Source organism: Haemaphysalis longicornis, unplaced genomic scaffold (assembly GCF_048455015.1).
Source record: "Haemaphysalis longicornis isolate Haplotype H1 unplaced genomic scaffold, Haemaphysalis longicornis Haplotype H1 scaffold_1, whole genome shotgun sequence".
In the NCBI taxonomy this organism is placed as follows: domain Eukaryota; kingdom Metazoa; phylum Arthropoda; class Arachnida; order Ixodida; family Ixodidae; genus Haemaphysalis; species Haemaphysalis longicornis.
In genome coordinates, this window is record NW_027526203.1 from 6,247,076 (window position 1) to 6,263,255 (window position 16,180).

The window sequence follows — 16,180 nt, forward strand, 5'->3', positions numbered from 1 at the left end:
GAAGAAAAGGCGGCGAGGCGGTGGGCTGCGGGGGCCGAGCGCAAGCGTCGCAAGCGGGCCGACAACCGTGTATTCGCACTTTCACATTCTCCCCCTCGGGGAAATGCGGGGGAATTTTTTTTTCTGCCGACGCATGCCCGGGTTACAGCGGCGGCGTCCGCCTAGCCCGGCCGTGGTCAACGCCTTTGCGTTCAGGACGCCGCCCCCGTGAATTCCAGGTAACGGCTGGCAGAATCTCTGGTTTCACTCTTTACAGAGCCCCGTATCTGAATTCAGGTGATGTCGCATGGGCAATTGTTGTGGGTGTCGTTAAAGCATTGCTTCCCAACCACCATCGCAACGTGGATTGGAGCCAATTTTTCGTTGTTTTTGTTACCAGCTGTAGGAACAAAGCCTTAACCGTACACATCCAGGCCTCAAGTAGTGAATGAGAAAATGGTAACTAGTTGCGCTTAGTCTTTGTGCCAAGCATCTATCTTGATACGAGTTCTCTTAAGTTACCGTTTTAGTATTGTTATCCCTTCTGCCTTTCTGGGGGCACGTTCAATCTGGTATAATGGCGTGCATTCGACAGATGCTGAACAGTTCACTTAATATGTCCTTGATGTGTGCTGATTGATTGATGTGGATCCTGATTGATGACTTGTTTGCAGTATTCTTACAGCAAATAGGTTATTGCTTGTCAAACAGCACAAAACGACTACAAATTAAAACTGAAATTAGTCAGTGACGAGGTTTTGATCGTCAGTTTTCTCTCTCCAGCTGCGATGCCAATTGCAGCTGAGTGTTTTATGTCGGTAAAAGGACAACTTACCTTTTGTATATATATTTAGAGGTAGGTGAATTGAATACAAGAAGTTGAACTTAACTGTGAATTGAACAAAATACGTTTGATGACGAATACTAAAAACTGGCTGCGAATTCAATATTTTCAAATCAGGCTATCTTTGCTTTCCTGTTTATGGAGTGTACAAACATCACTACATAAAAAAAGACACCTGAGGCAGTCACAACTACACACATCTCAGTTCAGGTACTAGTGCTTAGTATGCAAAAAATTTAATGTAACCAAGAACAAAAAAATAAAGACATGCAAAGCAGTGAAAAAACAATTTTGCATACATTGCCATGGAGAAATGCAGGTTCCTTTAAAATACTGTGAACACAGTAACTATAATAAAGTATATTTAATATGACTGCCAGCAGTCCTCCCCCCCCCCCTCATCATTGAAAGGAGGCTGGGCATGCTAGTTGTTGGTAAGGCCTTACCAACAAGCCAACAATGACGCTTGAATTCTCCCTCGGGCCATAAAATTCGCAGGACACCCATCTTTAGGTTATAAATTTTTCTCTCGTAGTGTTGCAGTTGACCTAACACCAGAGTTAGCGAACACTTGTTTGGTGCAAGGCTTCTACATCGATCTTTTGGGACGCCTTCGTTGTCATGCGAAAAAACCAACACGTAAGGTCTCACCATGAAGTGAAGCTTGAAATTTTGCAAGTCTTGCGTCAGAGCAAACATTTGTTGCTCTACTATTTGTAAGTTTCAAATATTTGGCACAGCGCTGCTAATAGAATACCGAAAACTATTCGCGAAGTATTTGAAGTTGCGAATGTTCACACACCTTCAAATATACTGTCTGATCACTTCAGTGAAAGTGTGTAATAAATATATAGAAATAATGTCATTACTGAAAGTTAGAAATGCCGTAAGTAATTTTGATTGTGCAAGTTGGACCCGTTTATTTGAAATCATTGGTAAGCGATGGGTGGAGTTGATTGGATGGTTAACCTCCCTGTCTTCCCTGCGTTATCTCCTTCCTTTCTTTACAGGACGGGCGTTCGTAGGGGCACGTGTTGCTTAATACAGTATATATGTGTTTGTGAGCATCTGTAGAACGGCGTTGGACTTAGAGGTTGGTGATAGAATCTGTTAGGTCTTTTCATCTTTCTACTAATCCCTGGGTACTAAATTTGTGGGCAGCAGAGCGCGTCACCTCATTCCCTTATAGCTTAGCAAGGCGTCACGTCCAGATGATGTAGATAATCGCTAGCTTTTGTATGAGTTGTATTTGAGGTGCGATACATCCGTTTTAAAGCAAAGCTTTCTAGCTCTACCAGCCAACGGTTCTTTTCTGGCGTGCGGGACCAAAACTACCAACGCGGCGGAGGTGATAGGAAGGGGGAGGTGGGGGGGGGGGGGGGGGGTTGCACTCACGGAGCACACTGTACATGGCGCTGCGAATTTAATTTGCCCAGAATTTCCCGCACGCAGTAGCTGCTCATCTCGGCGGTCGCGTCGGTGGGACCATTAAGTCGGCTTTGTCGTATGCTTTAGCGACGGTTGTTTAGAGCGTGTTTTGGAACAGCTTCGCGTCCATTGTGCGCTTCCTTCGCACGGCTTGATTAACTTGTTCGATAGCACCTCCTGCGTAACCCGGACCCTTCGGAATTATATGGTCGCACAGCAAAGATAAGTTAAGGATTGGTCCCCAGGGCGGGAAAACAAAATATAGACCACATACAAACAACTGTCCGCTGGAGAAACTCTATAGAAACGCACTGCTTGTCACGAATGGGACTCCTTTTAATAAATTGGTTAATACCAATTCGGTTGTGTTTTAACAGGTATTACAAAAGACGTAAGGAGAAACTGGTTCTGATGAATAGCGAGCATAAAAGTTCCCTGAGCTTTTTCGCAATTTTCAAACTGACTAATTTAACTAGTTTAAATCAGCATATATGGAAATCACTAACCTCACATGCCAAATTGTTTCGGTGTGCGCGATTGTGTCGCGCGGTGATGAAGCCTGGAGCTAGCACATCGGCATGGCCAGGTTCCGCTGTCTTACCCTTAGAAAGACGCCCCTCTCCGTTTTCGTTCTCCCGACGCACGACCGGGCTGCAGCGGCGGCGTCCGCCTAGCCCGACCGTGGCCAAGGGTGTTGTGTTGTGTTCGGGACGCCACCCCCGCGAATTCCAGGTAACGGCTGGCAGAATCTCTGGTTTCAATCTTTATAGAGCCACGTGTCTGAATTCAAGTGACGTTGCATATGCAATTGTTGCGGGTGTCGTTTAAAGCTTTGCTTTCCAACCACTTTCACATCGTGGGTTGTAGCCAATTTTTTTATAGAGGTAACATGCTTGCTGGGACTGAGTGGTGGTGATGGTGGATTCTTTCGTGGCTATGCTTGCATCCAGGTATTTTGTAAAGTTGTGGAGGTGGTAGTGATGAGTGTGGCGGATATGAGGGGTTTCTTATGAGTCGTTAACAGCATGCAGATGTGCCAGGGTTTCGTGCTTGAATATGCATCAAAACAGTGAACTGAATGAAGGTGGCTATGCAGGCTAGTTGGAACTTCGTCGTAGAAATTTTTCTTAAATGCCAAGCATGACTCAAAGAAACTATAGAGACTGGAAAGAGGCGCACTATCCAGGAAGCTTCATTTTCCTCTGAGAGTGATCACAAAGCACACAAAAGCCTCACGTGACCCTGGTTTAACACCACGTGTAAAAAGCTATTACAGCTGCTTCACATTTCACACGAATCATTCAGTAATCGATAATGCGTCGGTCTCCCACCTTTATCACATACGTCTCAAAGATTTCTCGTTGCTGTTTTGTGCCATACAATTTCATAACTCTCGTCATGACAAATTCTGGCATGGAGCTTCCTGGTGTGCATTTAGCCTTGGGAGCACCAAATTGGTTTCTGTTCCAGTCGTCAACAATGCAGCACGCATCAACCACTGCCTGTTAGGGCAGTGCCTTGTCTGTTCTATGTGCCATCGAGATACATTGAAATACGAACAATAAAGCACGTAAATTTCAGTACATGCTGTGCATAATGTTGACGGACTGTGTAGCCACAGCAGGAACAAGTTACACGAATTTGTGTTCAACGTTGTTATGGAAATAGCATTTGAGAACGTTAATTTGCCCTACAGCCGCATTTGGTGCGGGGTCTCGGGACCCCCCACCAAATGCGGCTGTAGGGCAAATTACCGTAGCGGCCGTTATGGTTATCAAACTTTGTCGCTGTGTAGGATCAAGCGGCACAGGACGAAGGCTGATAACCGAAGCACGAATGGGTACCAAATAAGGCGTTGGGCGAAATCAATATTTTCACAAACCGAACGGTGCTCTCTCAACACCCACATGCAAGTTGGTCAAACTGGGAGTACACAATACTTTATATGAACTGCACGAAGCTTATTATACCTCCCAAACCACCCGCCTCAACCACCTGCCATGAGACACCCTTGCACGCATCGGATATCCCGTACCTCCCAATAAAAAGCTACAACGTTTCCCCCTTCACATCCGTCAACACAATTGTGCAGCTCCCATATCGCGAATTACGCATCCAATTACAACAAAGCACGCCGCAAAGCACGAGTCAATGCCGTTACTAATCTCGAAGCAGTACGGAACCCTACGATGCGCTACACGGACGCCGCACGCAACATCTTGCACGGTCACAAGCCGGTGTCCCGTCGCTCGTCCTTAAAAGTTCAATGCACACCCACGCAGACACATACACTGGACTAGCAGGGCCTGTACAAGGTTAGAACCAGCACTAGTCTCGGTCAGCGCCGGTTCCCGAGATTGGTGGTGTTGTCGGATGACGCCGTACTAGTATAGCGCCATGCACAGTTTCTTGAGGCCAACTACCTGACGAAGACTTTTCCGCGAACACGAGCCGTCACACTGTCAATCCTTGCCGAGACGATTTGCAGGTCCCTCCACCGCCGGCTCAAGTCGAGACGACTCGAGTCGAGTCGGTCTACAATGCTTAGGATAATTTTGCATCCACCACTCGCCGCGAAGAAGACGACTACCTTTTCGGTGCATATCACGACGATTACTAGCACCGTAACTATGCAAATAAACAATGGTACTGAAACTTAACAGTGTGTCTGGCAACGCACACCTACAAGAGCTTCGTCATTCATGTCTTGCGCGTGAGTGCGAGCTTCACAAAATTTGGGGTTTATTGAGGTGTGAGCCCGATTCTAACGGGGAGGTATTTTTAAGCGCCTATTTTCATAAAGCGCGAGACAAATGGACGATTCGTGCATGCGAATCGCATGCGACTGATCGTTACTACTGTCGCCGCGACTAGTCGTACGCGTGAATTTTAGACACATGGCCCGATGCGGGCCAGCGTTGCGTCATCGGCGTCGCTCTGCCCAGTGTTTTTGCTCCATGGTCAACTACGACGTTTGCTGAGCTGAATTTATAGATTCCGCGCGTCGTTCGCAAGAAATGGATAAAGCAGGCAACCGTTAAGCGTTTTCTGCCTTCGGAAACAGTCAGCGCACACGCCGGCCGCTCCTGCCAGCTCGGCACACTCAGCGGCTCGAAACGGCGCAGAACACGGTAGCAACCGCTTATCGCTGCTCTTCTGAATCAATCTGATTCAGAAGAGCAGCGCATGCGAAGAAGTTTCGCATGCGAGAAAGTAGGTGTTAGTGTGGCGAAAAATGGTGCAAGGGATTGTTGTCAGGGCTTACTTTAAAACCGGCGATCAGATATCTGCCGCAATCTAAGGCTACGCTGACCGGTCGTCGCGGCGCGCGGTGCGCCGAGCGGCTGAGAGATGGCGATACCTGCGCGGAAGCATCGAAACAGGCTACGCAGATGTCTTTCTCACCGATGGCTCAACGGCAGTAATAGCTGATATAAAGTTCCACGTGCGAGAAAGGGAATTATAGTGTGGTGAAAAGTTTTGTTACGGATTCTCATTCGCAGTTGCACACATAGCGGCGATCAAATATCCGCCAGGATGCTAAGCCTAAAGTTCCGAACACCCGATCCGCCCCGAGCAACGCACGCCGGTTGCGGGCGGTTGGGGCTCAGCGGGCTGTCATGGGCTGTGGCCTCACGACGATCGCAACGATGGCACGACTGCATCTGGCTTGCCAGTTGCACGTCGTGAGCCTCCTCCGACCAGCGAACGACGCCAAAACAGGTCCTAACGATCAATCGTAACGATCAGTCACATGCGAATCGCGTGCACCAGCCGTACATGTGTCTCGCGTTTAAAAAAAAGGGGTGTACGTTAGAATCGTGCCGATACGGCGGTAGACCTCGTGGTCGAAGGGAGACCATACAGATCAGTTCTCAGTGAAACAGTTCTCGTTACTTCGAAAATTATTAAACATTCTACAGCTTCATGGAAAGATCATGTCTTGGTGAAAAGTTCTTCCGATTTTTTAAAGATGATAGTATTTCTTGCGTCACTTAAACGAGAAAATTTTGGTCTGTCTGTCTGTCCGTCTGTCAGTCTGTCCATCTGTCTGTCTGTCTGTCCCTCAATTCATCCGCGCGGCTAACATATAAAGAAATTCTTGAACGAGACGTCCAGATATGCAAAATATTTCGAAACTACTAAATCTGGTGTCAGTGTTCATACTTGTCAACATTGTTGAGCAAAAAGACAATCTTGGGCATCTTTGAGGCAAAACATTCCCACATAAACCCTATTTCCATCGTTGTTTTGGATAAAAATGCACGGCTGCATGTTTTTTGCGATATGAAATAAAAAATACGCCTTGAAAAAAATGTTTTGACCTCGAAATAAATAAAAAGTGCTCGCGGCTCCCCCTTGTAGCAGTGTTCCAATCAACAGTAACACAGGTCCGGGTAGATGGCGTGAGCAGTTGGACGGGGCAAGTTGAATTGACTCGAGCAAACATCCATTGTGTTTATTGTGGGATGGGCGAAACAGGCGGGCAAAAGCGTGAGAGCTCTGCGTAAAAAGAAAAGACGCATTTACATGGCAGGGGCTGCAGAAAACTATCAGTTTTCGACATCTGTAACGAAGTGAGCAGATACGCAGCAATTTCTTTGGGAGGAAATGTCTGTATTTAATCGAGTGGTACCAGAGCTGATCTGTTTTTTCTTTTGGTACATGCAGGGAAAGGCCCTTGAACAGTACTTTTCGGTAAGTCATTGATTTGTTTGTCATATTTGGGTAAAAGATTCGTTTACTTGTCCTCTTTCTAATCAGGTGTGGCGGCCTTCACATTATCACATTCGTGACTTTTAAAGACGATAGTCGTTCTTGGGCTACGTGTGGCGGTCTTCACATTAACACATTCGTGACTTTTAAAGACGATAGTCGTTCTTGGGCTACTTAAACCCAGAAATTTTGGTCTGTCTGTCTGTCTGTCTGTCTGTCTGTCTGTCTGTCTGTCTGTCTGTCTGTCTGTAACTCGATTCCGCCACCCGGCCAAAGTAAAATTGATATTGCGCAATAGTCTTATATACTCACAGCCAAATGTAAACGTCTAAGCCCGGTTTATATGTTCATACTTGTCAACTTTGTTGAACAAGAACAAGATATTACGCAAATATAACAGGAAATTAGTACACAAGGGATATTTACAGTGTTCCTTTGTTAAAAATTCATGGATGCTTGGTTTTTCGATAAGAAATGATATTCTAGATCTACTGCAGAAAACCACCGCCTCCTCGCGGCATACGAAAAATCACGTGGCAACAGCAACGCAAGGTTCCACAGGCTAGGTTCCACGTTCTGCTTGGAACGCACGTAGAGCACGGCCACGCGGTTCTATAAACCTTGTAGTCGGCCGCCTCCATTCACGCGCGTCTCCGCCGTACTGCAGCGCTGGCATCGAGAAACCCGGCCTGTAGCAGTGGAGCGCGGTAAATTCAAATCGCCTTGCGCAAACCTTTAGTGTGTTTACCTTGGAATGAGCGCGACGGTACAAGAACAGCATGAGAGGTGAGCGGGAAAGCTAAGGGGGGCATTTCCTTGGCAAATGTCTACAAAGACTATCGTCTTTTGACGACATTTGCAACGAAAGGAGCAGATACGCGGCCAATGCTCTGGCGGCGGCCACTCTCATGTCATCGGACACTGCTGCGCGGAGGTGGGCCTCAAGTATAGCCCAATTCGCACCTAGGAAAATTGCAGGGATGTGTTTAAAAACCATGCATCCGTTCGTCTAATTAACGACGACGATGGTTGAACGCGAAGCTTTCTCGTTATGGATTCTTTGCTGGGCCAGTCCCACACTGCGAGTATGTGCTACTCTGGAGGTACCACTGTGGAGGTTTCCCTTAGTGCTTCGCCCCCTTCTAGACTTGCTCACGAGAAATCTGTATTCTAAACTTCTGTGCTAAGTTCAGGCCATGTCACAGATATATAGACCATACGGACTCGCAACTGCTGAAGCCATCAGTGACGTTTCTGAGTTGCGAACAGGGCATAAACGGAATTGAACATTCAAATAGCTACTGTTACCAAGTGTGGACTACATGTGATTGAGGCTTTATGACTTACTTTGCCCCTACAGAATGAGCAGATCGAAGAGCTTCATGAAGTGGCCCATTCTTGCGAAGAGTGATGTTTTCAGCACCCAACCCAAGGATTTGAGGAGTAGACGATAAATAAAATCGGTTGGCGTCAACATTTCTCCGTGTCTATTTTTACTTTGGCTTTGTGTGTTTCGCAGAAGATTGTAGGGAAAGCGAGAGTTGTTTTTTGTAGCTAGCGGGCAGCAGAAAAAGTTCTATGATAAAATAGCTAATGACAAGTCATGTTAACAGCATGCTCTGCGTTTATTGCCGAGACGGGAGGGAAACCTGAGACGACGGCGGGAGCCGGCGAGAACTGGGCCTGGTCCGCCTGTCGAAAGAATTACGAGTGTGCGGGTTGGGGTTAAAATTAAAAATTAACGACTCTTTACTAATACACGTCAAGTGTGTCGATCGTACGTTTCTCCTCCTCCAAAAACACTCCATGGCAGTAGCGTATATTTGAACCTGCGACGAAGGAACCGATAGACGGATCACAAGCTCAGCGAGAAAATTTGCTGTCCAACTTTTCATACAAGCCTAGAGGTGGTATTTATTTTCGCATCTTCCAGTGAGTGGATGTGATGGAAGCAGCGTTTTGAACGTTTTCGCATCGGGGTTGGCCTCGCCTAGAAATGGTCTATCAAACAAGTTAGCAAATTTGTCTGTATGGGCGACAGGGCAGAATATATTCTTGACTTATGTACACAAAGGAAACAAAAAACAGCTACAACGATGTTCAACGGGCGTTCGAGAACCACTTCGTAGTTTGGGGGAATGTCATGTACGAAAAAGGACATTCTACCCGCCCCGGTGGCTCAGTGGCTAAGGCGTTGCGCTGCTGAGCACAAGGTCACGGGTTCGATACCCGGCCGCGGCGGCCGCTTTTCTGATGGAGGCGAAAAGCGAAAACGTCAGTGTGTACGAGATTTCGGCGCACGTTAAAGATACCCAGGTGGTCAAAATTAATCCGGAGCCCTCCACTACGGCGCGCCTCATCGCCTGCGTTGCGTAGGCTTGTTAAACCCTACTATCAATCAAACGAAATAGGACATTCTGCAGAAGGCACCATTTGGAATGAGGAGTGAGGAGTGCGCCACATAGAATCACCGACTGGCCAAGTTGAGCAGATTTAATATTACATGACCAGATCATCCGGCAGCGCTAATGGTGGGTATCAGGTATCGAAAGTTGTCTGAGATAATGCAGCTGGGTGTGGAGCTGACCCTCGAAGAGACCACCATGGCAAGTGGTAAAAAAAAACAAGCTGCTAAGCTGTACGGCTATAACGGACGGCAAGTGGAAATAGTACGGCCTGGCTCGCACCTCCAATTAATAAAACGAGTGATGCTTGAAGTACCAGCGAAGAAGCCGCCTTAATCCAAAATAAAGCCGTGTACGTTCTGTAGATACTGGCAACACACTACAGAGATGGGTCGTGCACAAAAAACGACACGCAACAAGTGCCATCAAAATGGTCATTTTTCCATTTTTCCCGAGTATGCAAGGGGAGAGTATCAGTTCGTGAGGACCGCGGTAGCAACAAGACATTTTTCGGAGCCGTATTATTTAGCTGTGACGACAACTGAATGGCTACTGATTGATTGATTGTGGGGTTTAACGCGCCACCACAACGCAGGCGATGATGTGTTTCGTAGTGGAGGGCTGCGGAATAATTTTGACCACTTGGAGATTTTTAACGTGAGCCGAAATCTCACGCACACGGGCGTTTTTGCATTTCGCCTCGATCAAGTGAATGGCTACTGTGGACATTAATAGGTCCCCTGTTACATCCAAAATTGGCAGTGGACCTTGTCGGAAGTGATTTTTATTCCAAAAGTAGCGGAGATATTTCAAGAATCTGCATCTGGAGGGCCTAAACAGACCCAATCAGTGGGATCTTTTTCAACCACGACAAGGCATCGAAGGGAAATATCTACATCCTGATTGGTCTTCAGAGGTAGATTCTGCGAATGGAAGAGTAAAGTTGGAGCTAGTTCGCATTTCGGCAGTGGCAGGAGGCAGGACTCTGAGCATGGCGATGGGGGTGAAGTTGTCGGAGCTGGTGGCGCAATTGGCGCTGTCGATACAGTGTTGATACGATCAAAAAAGAAGGCTTTAAGCAAACATTTTTCAGTTGGGGTACAGGGTGCATGAGTAATAAATGAAAACTTCTAGACTGCGCACTCTAGCTACAAATACAAGCTCGTCTCCGACGCTCCTCTCCTGTCCGACATTCCTCCTCTCCTCTCCGAAGCTCCTCTCCTCTCCTGGATTGCGCAACGAATGGCAACACCTGCGGCTCCGACCGCGATAATGCGAAGCACCTTAGGGTTAGAGGCGCGACGGTAACTGCTGCATACTTCGCTGGGGATGCCACTGTAGCTCCGTGGTATAAATGGCGTGCGCGCGCACTCCGATCCTCTCATTCTCCTCCCGACATTGAGCGCCCGAAACTCCGATTCTGACTCTCTTGTGCTCCAAGTGTACGTAAACCGCTCGAGCGACTTCGGCCCGGACTTTTTCTGCCTCCGCAGTATCCGTATATTTTCCCGGCACGCAATCGCACCCTTAACCTCCGGCGCAAAGCCACTGACTAACTATAGCTACCGTGACCCTTGAATCGTCCTAGTTCGGATGAGACCCCACATCCGTCTGGGATCGACCTTGCCTAAATGCTCGGACAAGGACTCTTTTTTTGCCGAAGTTCAGCTTGGTGTTTCTCCGTCTCTGAGACGTCCCTGCAGCTTCTCTACGTGCATAGAGGGCCCAGGGTTCTCATAGACCACTGACCCTCAGATTAATTTAACAATTAGCAGTTTTAGCACACAGGTCGAATCCGGTAGGTTACCCCACAAGCAAGCAAGCAGCGGCAAGAAGGCGCGTCGTGTCTGTGGGTGGGATAGCAATTTTGCCATGGTCAATCAAAGATGACTCCATGAAAACCGTCCCAATTCCTGCTTAAAGCTCATCCATCCCGGTGGTGTGCTACCGCGGCGATAATTAGTCTTCTCTGCACACACACACACACACACACACACACACACACACACACACACACACACACACACACACACACACACACACACACACACACACACACACACACACACACACACACACACACACACACACACACACACACACACACACACACACACACACACACACACACACACACACACACACACACACACACACACACACACACACACACACACACACACACACACACACACACACACACACACACACACACACACACACACACACACACACACACACACACACACACACACACACACACACACACACACACACACACACACACACACACACACACACACACACACACACACACACACACACACACACACACACACACACACACACACACACACACACACACACACACACACACACACACACACACACACACACACACACACACACACACACACACACACACACACACACACACACACACACACACACACACACACACACACACACACACACACACACACACACACACACACACACACACACACACACACACACACACACACACACACACACACACACACACACACACACACACACACACACACACACACACACACACACACACACACACACACACACACACACACACACACACACACACACACACACACACACACACACACACACACACACACACACACACACACACACACACACACACACACACACACACACACACACACACACACACACACACACACACACACACACACACACACACACACACACACACACACACACACACACACACACACACACACACACACACACACACACACACACACACACACACACACACACACACACACACACACACACACACACACACACACACACACACACACACACACACACACACACACACACACACACACACACACACACACACACACACACACACACACACACACACACACACACACACACACACACACACACACACACACACACACACACACACACACACACACACACACACACACACACACACACACACACACACACACACACACACACACACACACACACACACACACACACACACACACACACACACACACACACACACACACACACACACACACACACACACACACACACACACACACACACACACACACACACACACACACACACACACACACACACACACACACACACACACACACACACACACACACACACACACACACACACACACACACACACACACACACACACACACACACACACACACACACACACACACACACACACACACACACACACACACACACACACACACACACACACACACACACACACACACACACACACACACACACACACACACACACACACACACACACACACACACACACACACACACACACACACACACACACACACACACACACACACACACACACACACACACACACACACACACACACACACACACACACACACACACACACACACACACACACACACACACACACACACACACACACACACACACACACACACACACACACACACACACACACACACACACACACACACACACACACACACACACACACACACACACACACACACACACACACACACACACACACACACACACACACACACACACACACACACACACACACACACACCGCGATCTCCACTATGCGGTGGGTAGGGCCCGTGTGGTGAGGGGACACGCTAGCCCGACGTACTCCACTCCCACACGCTCTGTGGCCCAGAGATGGCGTCAAAAGTCAGCGCGCTGAGGTGTAAGTTCCGCATTGCAAGCACTGTAGACAGTACGGCAGCATTTTTTTTTTGTTCCCACGCAAGGCGGGGGCGTCCAAGTGAGTGGACTGCCGAGTTACCTTAGAGGCAGTTAGCAAAAACTAGGCATTTTAACGCCTCTTCATAAAGTCACCATTTAAATAAAAATGGAGATATCAACTCACAGGATGAGTTTCTCGGATTCTTTTCTGATCTTGTGAGACTTAAGCTCGCCAACAAGGTGCTGTATTGTTAGCATTAGCCCCTCTTCGAAAAGTTCCAATGGCGTCAATGTCGAAGGCGTCGGCAAAGCTTAGAGAGATCGTAAATCTTGAAGGGACGCTGAAACACTCTTTTTCACTGTTTTCAAAATTTTGAATGCTTGCAAAACGTAGTCACCCAACACACCCAGTGCCTAGATTATGGGTTAGCAAAGTACCTCAGCCAAAAATTACTGCTCCATGTCCATCAGACAACTTGTAAACTCGCCCAAAAGATTTTGCTATCTTTCCCGGTCTTGAGGTTATTCGAGGGCTTGAAAAACGTCATTCAGGCCATGTAGCTGCTGTTGGCCAGTTTTCCTTCATTTGAAGCGATGAACGCATTGGATAGCACCTTTAAAGAAGCCACAAACACAAAGCAGACATGGAAGGCGTCTGGTGCCACGAGCAAATCACGCAGTGCGGCTCCGAGCTGGCGATAACTATAGCTCACCCAGTGGTTCCAGACGTGAAGGAAAGAGTGAAAGCGCTTATCAGAAGCGTTGCAGGATGCCTTTTGGGGTCTCTCATGCATTATTTTTGTTTTTTGTACGAGCTCACTAAAAGCGCTGACCGCCTCCACTGGTGGTGTGGGTACATCGGGAGTGTACAGCATGCAATACAAAGAAGGTAGCAAATAAGTGAATGGTAAGAATGAATGTGTAAAAACACACAAAAGTGGATTGCGAACAGAGGAAGTAAGCTGAAACAGCAACTCAGAGCCCTTCTATCCTGCGAAGCGGGAGGTCCAGCGAAGCTGCCGTTCTCGTGGCATTTGCTATGTTGGGGTTTAGCTGTATTAGGAATTCGTTGAATTGTAAGCACCGTGGCGAGATCTCTACGTCGTAAACAAAGGGCAGACAGGATTGATGGGTAGAGGCAACGACGTTTCATTAAAGCGTGGCTACTCCGATCACGGCGCCGACCGCACAAGTGGCCGCCGAAGAGCGCGCGGGGTTGCCCAATGTCAGGAGGGGAGAGAGGAGGAGGAAAAACTTCATTGGTGGCAAAGAAATAGATCTTCGTCTTCCCAAGTGAGAGGAGCTCTAATTCCATGGCCCCTGTAGCTTTGGCTGTCGCCCGGGCCCTCTCGACCATTCTGCGCTGATCTTCCAGGAGAGCACGGCCTCCCACTGAGTAGTCGATGGATTGTCATTCACGGGCACTGTCTTAGTTTCGGGACAGGCCCATGTGAAGTGGTAAAGAGTATCTTTTTCTCGCCCGCACAGTGGGCATTGATTTGGCGGATGGACTGCAGGGTACATCGAGTGGAAGAGGCTGAGATGTGGGTACGTGTTTGTCTGCAGCAGGCGCCATTCTCCTGTCTCCTCTTTGGCTAGGTGTTTGTGCGGCGGAGGAAGACAGCGGCGACTTAAACGCTGATGTTGCAGAATATGATATGTCAAAGGGATTGGCGCTGGAACTGTGGACTGGTCGCCCTGAGGTGGCGGGGCCCGGATAATCATATAGCTCGGGTTGATGCATGTCCTCGTTCGTTCCCGTCCACGGCGTTGTGTCCTGGTGCCCAGGTTACTGAAGTTGCGGGGAGTTGACTGGGCGAATGTTTGGTCAGTTTCTGGTGGGCAATTTTAGATATTCGTCCTTTGCTAAAGCTGCGACAGGCTGCCTGTGAGTCGGATACTACTGTTAAGTGTTTAGCTTGCAGGGCTGACGCGATGGCTAGCACGATTGCCGTTTCCTCTGCTTCTAGAGGGCGTGGTGTACTCAGTGTCGCGGTTGATCGTTCTCGCATGTCCTCATAAATAACGCAGATGACCATAGCTGGCTCCGTCGGTGTACCGCACGTCTTTGGATTTTCGAAATTCGATTTGGAGAACACGGGCGCGGGCTTTTCGTTTCCCCTGGGTGTATTCAGGGTGCATGTTTTAGGTATTCGTCTTATCTGATTTTGTCGCGATACATGTGGGGGGAGGGGGGGGCGTCATCATGTGGTAATGGCCTGTAGTTTGTGTTGGGTACCCTAAGCGTTGGAGAACCTGCCTGCCCGTCGGGGTCAGCTGGAGTCTTTCTCGTTGGCTGACGAGGTGTGCAGCAACGTGTTTTACTACTGTGTTGTGAACGCCGAGAGCCAGTGGCTTCGGCGTCGAGGGAGTGTGTGGAAGATTTAGGGCTTTTTTGTAGGCTTGCCGGACGAGGGATTCTAATTGCTCCTTGTCGGGCGCTTCGACGCACTAACTGGCGCGGTCCCTGGGGAAAAGCAGCACGGAAATGGAAAAAACGTGTCGCGTGGCGCTTTCGAACGCCGCGCATTCCGAGAAAGGCCGCGCCTGCCCGCACCGGATGTCCTAACGGCCACCACATGGGCCTGGACCCCGAGGAAGACGACTCGCTTTTCCCCCTTCCCCCAGTCCTCGGCGGCTGGAGAAGGGGAAGATGAAGATAGGGAGAGGGGGTCCGGGTGCAGGAGAGCTCGGCCCGTCGTTTTCGGGCTCGCCTGAGCACTGTTTCTTAGCCACCCGCTGGGCTGTAAATAAATGTAGTTTGTCGGAAGCTAAGTTTGTCGGTTGAGGATACCCTGGGTCAGATCCTCAGTGCTGCTGCGGCTTGGAGGAGAAGCCCCGGGGGAAAAAACAATGTCTCGAAGATAACTGGCACAGTCGACAGGATCTTCAACAGCGACATCTCAGCTAGCCGGCGGGCGAGATGGACCTCTGGACAGACGGAGCTCGGGGAGAAATCGCGGTCTGCTGAACGAGATCGGCGGGAGCAGCGAGCTCGCCAGCCAGGTGGAGAAGCGGCTCGAC

The 16,180-nt window shown here is 48.8% G+C and overlaps 1 protein-coding gene across 1 annotated transcript in view; it reads left to right on the top strand.

Annotated features, from left to right (window-relative positions):
- The window catches only part of LOC144163073 (antimicrobial peptide microplusin-like), a 33,625-nt gene extending 25,182 nt beyond the window's left edge, over positions 1 to 8,443 (top strand). Inside the window, exons 4-5 of the mRNA XM_077693875.1 lie at positions 6,923 to 6,949; positions 8,328 to 8,443. Of these exons, the coding sequence (XP_077550001.1) occupies positions 6,923 to 6,949; positions 8,328 to 8,378 (78 nt within the window). The 3' untranslated portion in view covers positions 8,379 to 8,443. The remainder of the gene's footprint in view (positions 1 to 6,922; positions 6,950 to 8,327) is intronic.
- Positions 8,444 to 16,180: the final 7,737 nt, after the last annotated feature.